Here is a 15,992-nt window from a genome sequence, read left to right as displayed (position 1 = left end):
GGAGTATCATATGCCTTCTTTTTCAGTCTTTTTGGAAGTACAGGAACAATTCTTTCTAATGGGAATGCAGAATTACCTTGCTACACCAGTTGTTCTTTACTCTCTTAGTTTAAAAAACCCATTCAATATCATGATGAGAAATTTTCATGAACACAAACACATGGGGAAAGTAGTCAGTGTCTGAAAAAAAGTACAGAAGAATCTAATAATCCACATTCTTCCTGGAAGTTTCTTCACAACATAAAATAGAAAAAGGGAAGAAAGACAAGTATGAAAAGCAGAAAGAATAAAGAGTTTAAAATATCCTTGCCAGATGTTTGACAGACGTTATTCTTTTGTTTAAAAGTATACCTTCAAGCAATTAGTTCTCCATCAGGCAGATGCCAAAACACCAGTCTACAAGAGTTTGTGTAACTATCCCAGTATTAGTTACTAATAGCTTAGAGCACTGCTCAAAAATCTTTGCTGTAACAGAACAAGTGTTTTCATATCATCCATCTATTTTAGGTATGGTATGTTTATTGTCCAGCCATTTAGAACTGCTCTTCCACACCAAGTGTTCGTTCTGTTGGGGGATTCCCTTCTTCTGAAGCTTGCTACTTTCTTCCTCAACTTTCCAGCTTTCTCCACACCGAATATGTTTCCCCTTCTTATGAGCTCTCCTCATTGCTCATCCTATTTCCTCCTGTCTAACACACCTCATTACCCACTGATCACTTTCTACTGTTGTAATATTTAAAGAATTACCAGCTATCTCTATTTCATCATTCTTGTTGCTTAATGCCTTCTTTGCCTGAGTCTTTAATAAAAAGACTAGCTGTACTGAGGGAATCCAGCCTCCTCAGCCAGAACACAGAGACTGGGAAAACGACCCTCCCACAATCCAGGAGACACTCAGTGATTTGCTGCATCACATAAACACGCACAAGTCTATGGGAACAGATGGGACACAGCCGAGGGTTGGGGTGCTCGCCAAGCCACTTTCCATCATTTACCAGCAGTCCTGGCTGACTGGCGAGGTCCCGACAGATTGGAAATTGGTCAAAATATGACGCCCACCTATAGGAAGGGTTGGAAGGATGATACAGGGAATTACAGGCCTGTCAGCTTGACTTCGGTGCCCGGGAAGCTGATGGAGCAGCTCATCCTGAGTACCATCACACAACATGGGGGACAACCAGATGCTCAGGCCCAGTCAGCATGGGTTTATGGAAGGCAGGTCCTGCTTGACAAACCTGATCTCCTTCTACAACAGCGCAACCTGCTTATTGGATGAGGGAAAGGCTGTGGATGTTGTCTACCTTGACTTTAGCAAGGACTTTGACACCATTTCCCACAGCATTCTCCTTGCAAAACTGGCTGCTCACGGCTTAGATGGGCACACGCTTTGCTGGGTAAAAAACTGCCTGGACAGCCGGGACCAGAGAGTTGTGGTGAATGGAGTTAAATCCGATTGGCGGCCGGTCACGAGTGGTGTCCCCCAGGGCTCGGTTTTGGGGCCACTCCTGTTTAACATCTTTATTGATGATCTAGACGAGGGGATCGAGTGCACCCTCAGTCAGTTTGCAAATGACCCCAAGTTGGGTGGGAGTGTTGATCTGCTCGAGGGCGGGGAGGCTCTGCAGAGAGACCTGGACAGGCTGGAGCCATGGGCTGAGGCCAACTGGAGGAGTTTCCATAAGGCCAAATGCCGGGGGCTGCCCTTGGGCCACAACAACCCCCAGCAGCGCTACAGGCTTGGGGAGGAGTGGCTGGAGAGCTGCCAGTCAGAGAGGGACCTGGGGGTGTTGATTGACAGCCGGCTGAACAGGAGCCAGCAGTGTGCCCAGGGGGCCAAGAAGGCCAATGGCATCCTGGCTTGTGTCAGCAATAGCGTGGCCAGCAGGGACAGGGAAGGGATCTGACCCCTGTACTCGGCACTGCTGGGGTCGCACCTCGATGGCTGTGTTCAGTTTTGGGCCCCTCACTACACAAAGGACATTGAATGACTCGAGTGTGTCCAGAGAAGGGCAACGGAGCTGGTGCAGGGTCTGGAGCACAGGTCGTACGGGGAGCGGCTGAGGGCACTGGGGGTGTTTAGTCTGGAGAAAAGGAGGCTGAGGAGAGACCTCATCGCCCTCTACAGGTCCCTGAAAGGAGGGTGCAGAGAGCTGGGGATGAGTCTCTTTAACCAAGTGACAAGCAATAGAACAAGCGGTAATGGCCTCAAATTGGGCCAGGGAAGGGTTAGACTGGATATTAGTAAGCATTTCTTTCCAGAAGGGGTTGTTAGGCGTTGGAATGGGCTGCCCAGGGAGGTGGTGGAGTGCCCATCCCTGGAGGTGTTTGAGTCGGGTTGACATAGCACTCAGGGATATGGTGTAGTTGGGAACTGTCGGTGTTAGGTTAATGGTTGGACTAGATGATCTTCAAGGTCCTTTCTAACCTAGATCATTCTGTGATTCTGTTATTTCTGAACTGCTCCAAGAGCAAGCAACCACCTTAACTTTTGCTTTGTATTGTCTGAAATTTCTGTTTTATCATGTAACTTATCTTAAGTTATGCTCTGCTCCTATCCTAATAATTTCCTCTTCAACAGTCCCCCAGTAATTTTTGCCACTGGATGAAACTTTATTCATTACTTTTAACCAGCTGCTATACAAAACAGTTCTTACTAGCCTCTCATGCAAACAATCTCTGTTCACTCATCCCTTCTGTTCATTCATTCTCTTAGCATGTCTGTACATGACCTCAGACTTTTTCAAATGTGCCCTCATAAAACAGCAAAGAGGAATCAAAGAATCATAGAAACATTTAGGTTGGAAAAGACCCTTAGAATCAAGTCAAACCCTTAACTTAACACAACCATGACTCTAAGCACCACGTCTACACATCTCAGTATCTCCAGGGATGGTGACTCAACCACGACCCTGGGCAGCCTGTTCCAATGCTTGAGAACCCTTTCGGTGAAGAAATTTCTCCAAATATGCAGTCTAAACCTACCCTAGTGCAACCTGAGGCCATTTACTCTCATCTTATCACTTGCTACTTGGAAGAAGAGACCAACACCTACCTCAATACAACCTCATTTTTGGTAGTTGTAGAGAGTACTAAGGTTTCCCCTGAGCTTCCTTTTCTCCAGACTCCCAGTTCCCTCAGCTGCTCCTCTTGACTTGTTCTATAGGTCCTTCATCAGCCTCGTTACTCCTCTTTGGACGTGCTCTAGCACCTAAGTGTTCTTTCTTGTAGTGAGGGCTAAAACTGAACACAGTATTGAGATGCCACCTCACCAGTGCCGAGTACAGGGGAATGATCACTTCCCTGTCCCTCTTGGCCATGCTATTTCTGATACAAGCCAGGATGCCATTGGCCTTCTTCACCACCAGAGTACACTGCTGGCTCATGTTCAGCGGCTGTCGAGCAACACCCCCATGGCCTTTTTCTTCAAGCAGCTTTCCAGCCACTCTGCCCCAAACCCATAGTGTTGCATGGTGTTGTTGTAACCCAGCTGTAGGACCAGGCACTGGATCTTCCTGAACCTCGTGCAACTGGCCTTGAACTACTGATCCAGCCTGTCCAGATCTTTATGTAGAGCGTCTTTACCCTCAAGCAGGTCACCACTCCCACCTAACTTGGTGGCATCTACAAACTTACTGAGGGTGTGCTCGATCCCCTTGTCCAGATCACTGATAAACATATTAAACAGAGCTGGGCCCAAAACCGAGCCCTGAGGGATACCACTCATGACTGGTCACCAACTGGATTTAGCTTCTTTCACCACAACTCTTTGGGCCCAGCCATCCAGCCAGTTTTTTACCCAGCAAAGCGTGTGCCCATCCAAGCTGTGAGCAGCAAGTTTTGCCAGGTGAATGCTGTGGGAAACGGTGTCAAAGACCTTACTGAAGTCAAGGTAGACAACATCCACAGCCTTTCCCTCATCCAATAAGCAGGTCACCCTGTCACAGGAGGAGATCAGGTTTGTCAGGCAGGACCTACCTTTCATAAACTCATGCTGACTGGGCCTGATCATCTGGTTGTCCTGTACATGCCACGTATGACACTCAAGATGATCTGCTCCATAAGCTTCCCCAGTACTGAGGTCAGACTGACAGCCCTATAGTTCCCCAGATCCTCCTTCCAGCCTTTCCTGCAAATGGGTGTCACATTTGCTAAACTTTGGTCAACTGAGACCTCCCTGGTTAGCCAGGAATGCTGATAAATGATGGAAAGTATCTTGGTGAGCACTTCTGCAGCTGCCTCACTACCACTGGGTAGATCCCCAGGGTATAGCTGATTCTGAAAATAATGAAGATAGCCTGTTATCACAGTAGAATCTTTGAGATGCCATCTATCTCACACATCACAATGGCTATAAATTAAATGGAGAATGTTCCCCTAACCACAAAGATTCAGATACCAGCATTTGCTATGCCAGCGATATACTGTATGTATTGCTTATATAAAAATATAATCTCTGCCTTGCTCCACCACTAGCTTTAAATAATTTTTTTTCTTTGTAAGGGGTGGGCTTTCTTGTGAACACTTTCTTTCAAGACAAAGTAAATGTTATTTCAATATGTTTAATTCAAAAAGTACTAACAGTTATACCCTGAGGAGTAAATTTTGTTTTTCATTTGTCAGTTTTATTTTTCTGGCTGGTTTTCATTCTATATTGAAATTATCAAGGTCAGAATCTAGGGAAAATGAGCTAAGAAATTCTGAATTGCAGAACAAAAAAGAGAACAAAAATAACAAAGGAATAAACACAATTTTGTAGCCACTTTAAAGCATGTTTGGAGATTTTTATTTGAAACTGGCTTATTCTCATTATTCCAGATATTTGGAAATGGAGTAAGCCAAATCATAAGATGGAACTCCGTTTCTAAAATAGCTTTGAAACAAAAAGCTATTCCAGATTCACTGCTTACATTTGCACCTTACCTTAACACACAATATCTTCTAGGAGTAAGACAAGCCTCAATTCCAACATTTGACTCATTAACATCAGGAAACAAAGTCCCTCTCATTTTATTCTGAGCTTCAAGTTCCTGCTCCTAGTGGAATATTACTCATTTCTGCTCCTGGTCAGGGTAATGAATTTTTGAGATTGAATTCTTTCACACTGTATCAGATTTAAAGACTTTGCAGTCTAACTTCTCACCCTAGCAAGCTGCTATACAATAATATTTAAAACTGATAGTTGTTTAATTCAACTGCTGAGATCCACTTTATATCCAAAGTTTTCTTGACCATAGATAAAAAGAATTTAAACAAGTCTACAAACATATAATAAACTAGCTTCCAACACAATGAATGAATCCAACCAGATCTCTAGATAGTACACTCAAACTCGAGAATTAGAGCCCCTAGCTTAATTTTGTGTCTTGGATCTCAATATCAAGCTTACTGGTGATTTAAATGGGAGTTCTCTAAAAGCCATTACACAAATACTCTGTTGGACTCCATTTTGACCTGTTTACTCAAGACAAAAATTACAAAACAGAAAAGCATGTCAGGTGACTACAGAACAGAAAGTACACCAAATAAAAATTAACAGAATATTTACATTCTAAAAAATGGTATTAATTTACATTATAAGCAGTTAGTTTTGAATATACATATGAACACACACAGAGACTTAATTTGGTATTAAATGTGATGTGAATAAACATGTACCACTGTGATCCACCTTTGCAAAAGAAATAAAGTAATGCTAAGTTTTTTCATATAAAATCAATACAAGAATTTAAAATCCTTTCTGTTATATGATTTAAAGGACAATCAAAACAGTCACTGAATTTAGTAGCTGGCCACTTTTGTGCTAAAAATGCTAACTAAAAAAGTTCTGCCTTAATTCCTCTTCACTACTGACCTCCACAGTGTAAGGCAAACTAAAAGGCATTTTATCACTGCCATATCAACTAGTAATTTGTGATGAAGTCACAACTGATTACTATTCCTCCTTTTAGGAACCCCCCAAGCCCCAGATTTTGTTAGCAAAAAATCCCACCACCACCCCTTTCCTTCTACACCCATTTCAGCCTTGCTTCCTTCATTTGGCAGCAAACTGCAGGGCCACCAATGCAAAGGTTGCAGAAAGATGTCTGCAGCGACAGCAGTAAGCAATTAAGCCCATTTACTGTAACAGAACCATGTTTTAAAATTGTATTTTATGCATGTATATATCCCCATAAATTACATCTGATAAAAGACTATACTGTGTACTGCAAGTATCTCTCAGTTCCTTTAAAATAAAAGTTAAAAGTTTCCCATGACAGCGTTTGCATGTTTTTTTCATTATTGTACACTACCACACCAAGGAACCACAGATGTTTTGTTTTATGAGAGCATCTTACTAGTCTACGTGGCCTACCACACACACTTTATATAAACCACTTGAGCTAAGGAAAAGTTTTCATTTCTGTCCTGAAGTACAGTAGTTTGATAATGGCTGTATACAATATTGCCAGAAGCAAAAACTTCAGTTTGCCATGTTTAACTGCTTCAGTAATATGCTGAAACAAAATCTGTGTGAATAGCAGATCTGAATTTGCTGTTAATATTAGTATAACTGATGATGTGGCAACTCCAGAAACTTTAGAAACAGCTGCTGGAACAGTTCCTAGGAAAAAAAAAAAAAAAAAAAAAAAAGCCACAATTCCTCAGAATTCTATCTCACAGAGTGTAAGTTTGGAAATTTCATAAGCTTTCAAAAGGACCTTTTCCTTAGGACATTTACATGGTCTGTAAAAGAATGTCAGTAATTTAACACTTGAACTGTTTTAAGCAGAATTCAAGCCCAATCAAGTACAATTTTCTTCTCCTTCAAGAAACTGTTGTGCACAGAATTATTTATTAGTAACACAACTAATGCAAGAATTATTACATGCACTTCCATAGAACTAAAATGACTGCTGCCAAGTATTCAAAGTCCTGTTTGCTTTTTAACTTTGCACAGAGTTGTAATTTACAGAAAAAAAGTAGTGATTTGCCAGTATACTGAGAAATAAACTGAGGAAAAAGATTAGACATTTGATTTTGAATTGTGTAGAAATTTATTTTTACTCAGGTCTCGTAACTTATTCATATGCCTTTCCAAGACTTTAGACTGATTTCAGTGACATAAGAGACTGTATGACCAGGTTCAAAGAAGTATTTAAGATCACATGTATACCAGAGATACACAGATCTTGGTAGTGCTAGAATTCAGCCACAACTTCAGTTTTGATCACAAAGCTAAGTACCTGTACTTTTTCAAAAGCATCTAAATGCTAACCACTTTAACTTAAGAGATTATTCTGAAGTGATCACAGATGAACTTAAAGATTACTTAAGTTGCCCAAGAGCCAGTTTCTCTGATATAGCTTAACGATACTGGCAGATAGCTCAGAACAGCACCACAACTGGTGTCCAACATCTAAGGAACAGTTTAGACGTTGGGGCACTTACCAGAACTGAAAAGCTTAACATTACAGACCTTCTTCAACGTGAGGAGTGTGGGAGAAATGCTTCTACTTCAAGAGAGTAGCTTGGCCAGCATGCTGGATAGGTGCTGGAACAAACAAGGTTCATAAGCCATAGACAAAATAACAAAAGGGAGATCATTTGTAGACCAGCAAGATGGATTTCCTCAGGGGTAAAGAGTTCCGAATTCCTGTATTTCCTTTGAGAGATCTCATGTATTTTATGTTAATTGTTGGATAAGCAGCCTTTGGATCACTGCCAAGGACTTTTCCTACGGAAATGCTCCCACTGGTGAAACACATGCCCAGGCTCCCCTTACCCCATAAAATCTCCCTTTGCCGGACAATAGCCCAGCGTTACTCTTTGCGATTAGTGCACTCTGCTGGTCACTGAGATCACAGGATTCAACTCATCTCAGACTGAGGGAACCTATATACCAACTTTCTCATCTGCTGTAAGGTTTTGTAAAAACTAAGCCATTAAACAGTAAATGCAGCATTTCTCCATCAGAGGCATGCTTTTAAAGAAGGCATGATATTTTGAATTATGAGCAGTAAAATATCTCACAGCTCAGTCCAATACTGGATAACTGGTCACATACCTCACGTCATGCCTCACCTCCGCACCTCCGCTTTAGGCAGCTGTAAAGTCAGCACACAGGAATATTAAAGTACCCTAAAGGAACTCCTAGATTCCCACATAGCACAGGAAACAGCACAGATCTTTGGGGATAGTTACTTTATTTCAAAGACAAGCTTGGATCACTGCACTGGGCTGGCTGCCCAGTATTTCAGACCAATTTAAACACTAATGCCTACAGCACTCAGTCACTGTTATTTTCAAAGTTTCCGTCTAGGATTCTTTTTTATCACCGGTAAAGAAGGTCCAGGAATGCATTTAAAAATATCACAACATGCCTTAGGTAACACTAGCTGTTTGGATATAATACACTAAAAAATTGAATGCCCACATCAGCTTGTTCATGATAGTAGAAAGCAATTTTAAAGAAAAGCCAAAAAAGAAGGGCTAAGTGTTCATTTCTCTGATTACTGTGGAAAATACAACTCCTGAAAATTATTTTTGCTTTACTTACTACTGGACTGTAGCTTGTTTTAAAAGTTCTTTGAAACAACTAAGAGACCAGTTGGGTTTTTTCCCCCCTTGATATACCATTGGTCACATTTCCCCAAAATAAATATGAACTTACTTAAGTATAACAGTGAAATTATAAGATTCTTCTTTCCAACTGATCTGTAACTACTCTCCAATGAACTCATTATGTAACATTAACAAGGTCAGACAAATATAAGGGCTCCTTTGGCTCCCTCTTTGAACCCTCATGCTCTCTTGCCCTTATAGCCTTGACCACTAGTTAACTTCCATAACATAAGCACCTGCCAGACAACATAACTGCACATCATATAATCATCCTGACTCTTTTAGGTTTCGTTGGTTGTATGCTCTCCCCAAATCTTACGCTTATTTCACAAAAATGCCACTGCCTAAAGATAAACGCTTAAGTAAGATGCAGAACAGTATAGTTCTACCAGCCCCACAAGCCAAGTGAACAGCTTACTATGGTGGAAAGCAGAGCTTGTCTCCACCTATCCTGCAGGTCCCTCCCATTCATCTCTAGTCACATGTTCCTGCTGCTCTCACTCCCTGTAAGACCCTGCTACCTCAAACCAGTAGCAGAAAACTACTCCAGCAAAAATTTTTTTCTGCCCACACAAGAGAGAGGCACAACCATGTGGCCATGTGGGTAAGGAGCAAGAATGAGAAGCCACAGCTTCAGAGGCAGTGAATCCAGCTGCCTGTGAAACCACAGTTGGAGAATCACTTTACTTCCGGGGCACATCACATATGTTTGAGACACCATACACTGAACAGCAAAGCAGTTCTTCACAAAAAATCTTAAACAAAAGGCCTTTCAATGTTAAAAAACTGTTGCATTTTCTATAGTCTAAAACATGGGGTGAAAAAAGTCATTACTATAAACAAAATTTTGAATTTTATGTCTAAATTGTCATCTTCAGTCAATGAAATCACAGAGAGGCATATGACAGTGATGTGGCAGTCAATGCTGAAGAAGGCTGAAAATAAGGAAGATCTTTAACTGCAAATAAATACCACAGAGAAGTCCTAAACTCAATTTGTATGGCATGTTTCTCTGCAAAAACGGTGATCATCCAATGACAAAAAACCCCTTACTTCAATTTAAAACTGACATTTATACAAGCATGCTGGACCTACTGTATCAAAAACAGAAACACATAAATGCACTAAGGACTAGCATGTATAAGTAATCAGGTTTTTCACATGTAATGCACCTTACAAAAATCATGATGCAGTTCCTGGCTATATAAGCCAATTCAGCCTCAGGAAGAACACATGACCCTCTCGAATTCCCACCTCTTCATTCTTTAATAATTGCACTTGATATCCCAGTCAGACCATGTTTTTTTTTCACTGCTACAGAGAAACTCCAGTCACCAGAAGTGATTTACTTTTCAAAGCATGTACTTGGACTTACAGCAATTTGTGAGTAAAGGTACATGTAAATGCAATTTCAGTAACTATTTTTCTTTTTCCATTTGACATCTTAGCTGTGTCTGACCACCTAATGACAAACATGATACCTACCCATAAAAAGCCCAACCCAGCCTCTACATAAGCATCTCCAAACATACATTTACTTCTGGCTGCACTGTGATAAAAGATGCAAGTTTCACAGAATTACAGATATAACTCAGACTGCAGTTTCAGACTTTCAAAGACTGTCAGTTTTTTGTTACAAGTTAAGGTTATGAAAAATATCAGACAAAAAGCCATGGGAAATAATCAGCTATGCTATCCATCTTCGACTCTGCTGTACACCAGTCCAAATCCTCAGCCACATGTCCAGACTGCTTTCTGAACATGTCATTCATCTAAATTGCAGTCCAGATAACTCAGAGGTCAGGACGTCAGTCCTAAATCTGAAGACTAAAAGGGCCTGAGTATTGCTTCACTGAGTAGCACAACACAAACAGTTGGGACCCAATACACTCCTAAGTGAAATCCACCACCTTAAACTTCATTATTAAGCTCCCTAGATGTAGTTTTTTTAATCTGCTCTTTGTTTAGTAGACTTAACAATTTGAGTGCATACATGTTACTCTGAAGAGTTACTTTTATCTTGACTCTACATTTTAGGCAAAAAAAGAACACTGCAACCAGGGATGACAAGCATTATGTAGACATCAGCTTTTATTATCTAAAAACCTGTAGCTTTGTAAATAAACCTTTCCTAATTCAGTAAAAAGTCTGTAACATTCTTATGGAAAAAAGTTATTTTGGATGCATGCAATTGATTATTATCAAGACAAATTTAAGAGAAAATGTCACCTCATACCAAAGTTTCCATACACAAACAAGTTAAGCAAATTCATGTCCCACAGACTTAAACAACTCTCAACTCTGAGAGGATTTAAATTTGCTTTACATAAAATGACGCCTTATTAATATTCAACTTCAGTGATTATGATACTCATGTCATACATGTCACACATTAGAACATTTATTTTTAAAACAATTCACAGAGACATCACCTGCATTAGCTTCACGGTCTTTCTGCAGCTTAATTCCTTGAGGTAGTTGTAAGAAGAATTTAATTTCAAAAAAGTAAAAAGGGAGGCAGAAAGATAACTGTATTTGTTGGAATTTGTTGTAATTGTTGTACTGGTAGCACCGTATGACTGTAAAAACAGAACAATTTAAGCAGCCTGGGTTCTAAAAAGCACACAAATCTGGGCTGGTTCCCATTCAAAAACTTTAGTTTCATACTACCATATACTGTTGATCAATGACAGTAATTTTTCACATTAAACTTGAGCTATCTCCCTTTAAACTTGCTCCTGTCCATGGCAGTTGATGATTATGTGCTGCCATCTAGCAAACGTTTCCAGAAAAGTTTAACTTTGGAAGCTATTCTGTGATAAGACGCCTGAAAATTCTTAAAGCCTTTTAAAATATGAAACATTATGAGACAGCAGTAGCTCTTAAAAAGACTCCTTCAGCTTGCATGCTTATAAAATTAAACACAAGATAAGAATACTAAGCCTAGTTAGGCTCAATAACAAACACTGTAAAAGTGTGGTCATATACAGTGGATACATAATAATTGCAAAACCGAATTTTTCATTCTATAAATTATGTGTTCCCTTGTATAACAGAATATGATGAGTAGAGAGTGGTAAGAATTACTGAATTTTCCTTTTCTTTTTCGAAAACTGTAGTTTTCAGTTTCACTTTTTTCTAACTTTCTGCAGTCTTCCTCTGCAGTCTCCTCTTCCCTGTGCATAGAAATCAAAGTGCACTAATCCATACAGGAGTGGGATGTCTGAATTACTAAAGCATTTGTGTTTGTTAATTCTTTTCAATCTTAATTTTTCAGTCACGCAGTCACCTGAAACTGTACTTTATTTACCAGCAGCAAGATGATGGCCTCAAAGTTACTGGACCTTGCTAACTGTGGGTTCTATCATGATCTTGCTTTTTTCTACTATCTAGGTATATATGCAATTAAAGAAAAAGAATATACTCTTGGCACAATATCTATTTGTTAAAATGGAAATAAGGTGAGTTTCTGAAGCTGCCTTTCCAGAAAACCTGGAATATGTCAATTTAATACAGCTGAGTTTACAGGGTCTTACACAGAACTATTGTAAATCTGTCTATAATGACCTTATCAGCTATACAAAGGTCACAAAGTTGTTCTTTCTGCAACAACTACCATCATGCCTATTTGATACAGCCTAATGAGGGAAAAAATGTGTATGATCCCTAGCACTGGTTGATACTGGAATGCCACAGGTGTATAGTAGAAAGCTGCTTTGTAATTACAGCAAATCTTTCCCTTAGCAAACTGGAAGAATACAAAAGGAAAATACCTTTGTTTAAAATATCAGATTTCCTAAAATCATTACTTTATTTACGCTCAAATTTCACAATTTCACCTATGAGGAAGATAAATATTTTTTACCAGTAAAACATGTTCTTACAACGGCATCTCTGTAATAAATACACAGAAGATACCCAGGTACTGGTAAAGAAAACATTTATTTCAGATTTTATGACTACTCACCATAGTAATTAATACAGCTCTGATGCTTATGAAAAAGCATAGATGTAGAATTAGAAAAAATTGTTTGATCTACTCACACTAGGTCTCCATCCTACTCTTAGCCACCCTGACCTTCTGTCCCTCTTGATAAGATGGCATCCAGGATTTTGGTCTCTGTACTTCCTTACGACCTTACAGGTCTCACATGGACCTGCTACGAGAGTCTACTTTTTGTCCTATAGCTTTGATGAAAGCTCCCACTTCCAAAAAAAAAAAATAATCTAAGAACTTACTTTCAGTTTCCTCTTAGGATAGGATGACAGTCAAACTATAAGAAGGAACAGCGTACCCCCAGTGTCCTTACTGAAATTTTTCAATCTTTTGTTCAGAAACTCATTGTATTCTACCTTTTTCTGAAGAACTGTTTGGTCATGCCTCAGCCAAGCAATGCTTCTTTTTTCATCCTTTGTTAATACCAATATCTCTTTAGTGAAAGACTATAAATAATCACATGAAGTCAATCAATCAAAAAAATCCTTGCCTCAACAACGAACTAAATATGCTATTATTTTGGCGATTCACTGGCATATTTCAATGTGAAGTCATTCATATTTGATGTTACATTGTTAAGAGCAAGGGCCAAAAGCTTGTAATAAATCACTGAGTAAATATCTACACTTTATGTAATATCAAACCACCTTTTTTTTCTGATGAAAAGGCTAGTTATCACTAAATTGACTCACAAATCAGAGTTATTATAAGCCTAAAATATAAAACTTACTTTAAATAGAAGTGTAACCTGAGAATGCTTGTATAATCAGTCATTTTGGTTCTGATGACAAGTTTAACCACACTACGAATTATCTAGGAATCCTGGAAGCGCACAATGCAATCAATCTGCAGAAGCTGATACAACAGATGCTCAGCAGAACCGTCAGCTGCTTTTTAGGTGTTGCAGAAACAATTTAAAGAGGCCGATTTAGTCGTGTCAGACTTACTGCACACAACGAGTTGCAAATGCGGAGTCAAAATCCATCACAAGTGGAACACACCTAATTTAGTTCACACTATATAGCAGGCAAAAATTCAGAAAGAAATGTGAAACACCAACCTTCTTACGAACAGGAAAAAGTCAGTTCTAACCCATTAATTGCTCACTCTCAGCCCCTCCACCTTCAAGAAAACAGGGCAACATCTTTGATCTTTGCTATTCAGGAGACAGGCAGCTGAGAGTTTGGTAGGTCTGCTAGAATTACCTGCAAAACTCCAGTGCGAACAAAAACACAGTAAGTCATGCCATGATACCACGACGATATGCCAGCACACCGAACCGAAGCATACATGTCGACAATTGCCTACCACCCCCCTAAGGGTAGTTATCTTCGCAAAACAGATCTTTATTTTCATCACACAGCCCTTTCGCCAAGGGCCATCACGGCGCACGGCGTTCCCCAGGGGAACAGCGGCTGCCGTCTCAGGCCACATGGCCACAGCCGCGGCCTTCGCCACCGCTCCAAGCAGCCACGCCAGCCCTGGGAAGGGTCGGGACGGGTACGACCCGGCCCGGGCCGGCCCGGCCCACTCGCAGGGCGACACGCCGCCGCCCGACTCTGCCGCTTTCCGCCCCCTCCGGCTGCCCCGGCCCCCTCCAACGGCCCCAGTCTCCGCCTGCCGCGCCGGGCCCTCCCCAGCCCAAAGCCTCCCCAGCGGCCCCCGCCGGCCCGCTCCGACCGCCACCCGGAGGAGGCGGGGGCGGCTGGCTCACCTCGTTGTTGAGGTTCAGCGCAGGAGCCATGGCGCCGGCCCCCGGCCCAGCCCGCGCCGCCACCCGCCCGCCGAGCGCTCCCCACGCCGTCACACCGGCGCCGCGAAGCGAAACTGCGCGCCTGCGCCGCGCGTGCCGCGGCGGGCCCGCCCCCGGCTGCAGCTCTGTGCGTAGCGCCGCCTCGCGACGGCCTCCGCCGCCCGCCCCGCCCCGCCCCGCCCCGCGCTGCCGAGGGGCGCGCGCCCGCCGGCCTGGCTGCGCGGCGGCGGCCCCGGGGCCCGACCCCGGACCCCGGGCTGGGGCGCCCGGCAGGCCCGGCAGGTTCGGCAGGCCCGGCAGCCGCCGTCCCGTTTCCTTTAGGAATGGGGTGAAGAGGGCTTTTTTCCGGTTCTCGCGGGTGACATGCCACCTGGGCCGGAAGAGGATTCTGAGCCTGACTCGTCTCAGGCGCGCAGGGGGCAGCCTTTTGAAAAGAGCTCGCCTCGCTGAGAGTAAACCTGAAAATTCTCACTGTTGCGTTGCATTTTGTGGTGTTACACTGTATCTTCAGCTGGCTGAATCAAAGACCCGGGAAGATGTACACCTCTAAATCGTTAAACTAAAGGGATTTTAGTTTATCATCCTCCGAATGATTTACAATCTTAGAAATAATCTGGGACTCTTGCTTTTCTCATCTCGTTGCTGCCGTCATGGAACTAGCCCAAAATAAGATTACATGAGTAAATGGTGAACAGTGCCGTGGAACAGACTATACTTTATCCTCCCTCCCTCCTTTTTCCTGTGACCCAAAACCAGCCTCCATTTTCAAACTGCTTTAAAATTTTCAGATTGATTTTTCCATTTGTGCAGAAGGCAAAGCATGAATTGTGTAGAGACTGAGTCGTTTGAAGCTTTAACTGTAAAATTTTACAAACAGTTCATTTAAGAAGCTCTAGTGAAATGGGACTGAGCATGTGTTTCAGACTTTGCAAAATCTTGGTCAGAAAAGTTGAGCAAAGTTGTATCAGAACTTTTCCTCATTATTTCCAAGCTATTGTGCTAGAAGGAACTGTTGATTTAAACTCTTAAAGGTATTCTTCTATTTTACTGAAATGGGACTTTTACATAAAACTCTTGCCTAATTGTAAACAACTCTTGGCATGTCAAGAGAATGAATAATTGTTTCACATTACAGTTTATCTGATGCAGTATTGAAAAGAACTGAGATCATATCTGAAAACATTTGGGGAAATTGTTTTAAATATAAAACCTTTTTGTTTATACAAATAAAATCAGTTTCAGGAAATTCGTTGGACGCTCACCAGCAATTATAGCTGGCCCCTGGATGGCACTGTTGTGCCTGGAATTCTGCTTTGAAGTCTGAATATTTAAACAAATACAACTGTTGTCAGCTGTCTCTGTAATGCATTTTGTCTGCAGGATCTAGTATTTAGATCTTGTTATATTTTAATGTCTGATTTCTAACTGATGCTCAGGCATGTTCTGTAAGTGAACTGCAGCTAAATCACCTTTGGCTGTAATTTTTATCAAGTCTTGCATGCAAATGGGATCAGGCCGGGCTAGTCCTTCAAAGTAAAACTTTCAAGTTCCATTTCGGATCTTTTGGTGGTACTGTTTTTTCAGTAGCAGTCTAGGTTTCATTTGGATTAATAAAGAGCCAACTGAAACTACTTTGAACCC

General features: G+C 41.5%; 1 protein-coding gene across 2 annotated transcripts in view; it reads right to left on the bottom strand.

Annotated features, from left to right (window-relative positions):
* SRFBP1 (serum response factor binding protein 1) overlaps positions 1 to 14,418 on the bottom strand; it is an 87,086-nt gene extending 72,668 nt beyond the window's left edge. The window contains exon 1 of one of the 2 annotated variants that reach the window (XM_074932851.1): positions 14,313 to 14,418. In XM_074932851.1, the coding sequence (XP_074788952.1) occupies positions 14,313 to 14,342 (30 nt within the window). In that variant the 5' untranslated portion in view covers positions 14,343 to 14,418. Of the gene's footprint in view, positions 1 to 13,658; positions 13,741 to 14,312 lie in introns of those variants that run through there. The other variant, XM_074932852.1, reaches the window with a different exon arrangement.
* Positions 14,419 to 15,992: the final 1,574 nt, after the last annotated feature.

Source organism: Athene noctua, chromosome Z (assembly GCF_965140245.1).
Source record: "Athene noctua chromosome Z, bAthNoc1.hap1.1, whole genome shotgun sequence".
NCBI classification, from domain to species: Eukaryota; Metazoa; Chordata; class Aves; order Strigiformes; family Strigidae; genus Athene; species Athene noctua.
The sequence above is the reverse complement of the archived record's forward strand: the minus strand, read 5'-3'. Positions and strand labels throughout refer to the sequence as shown.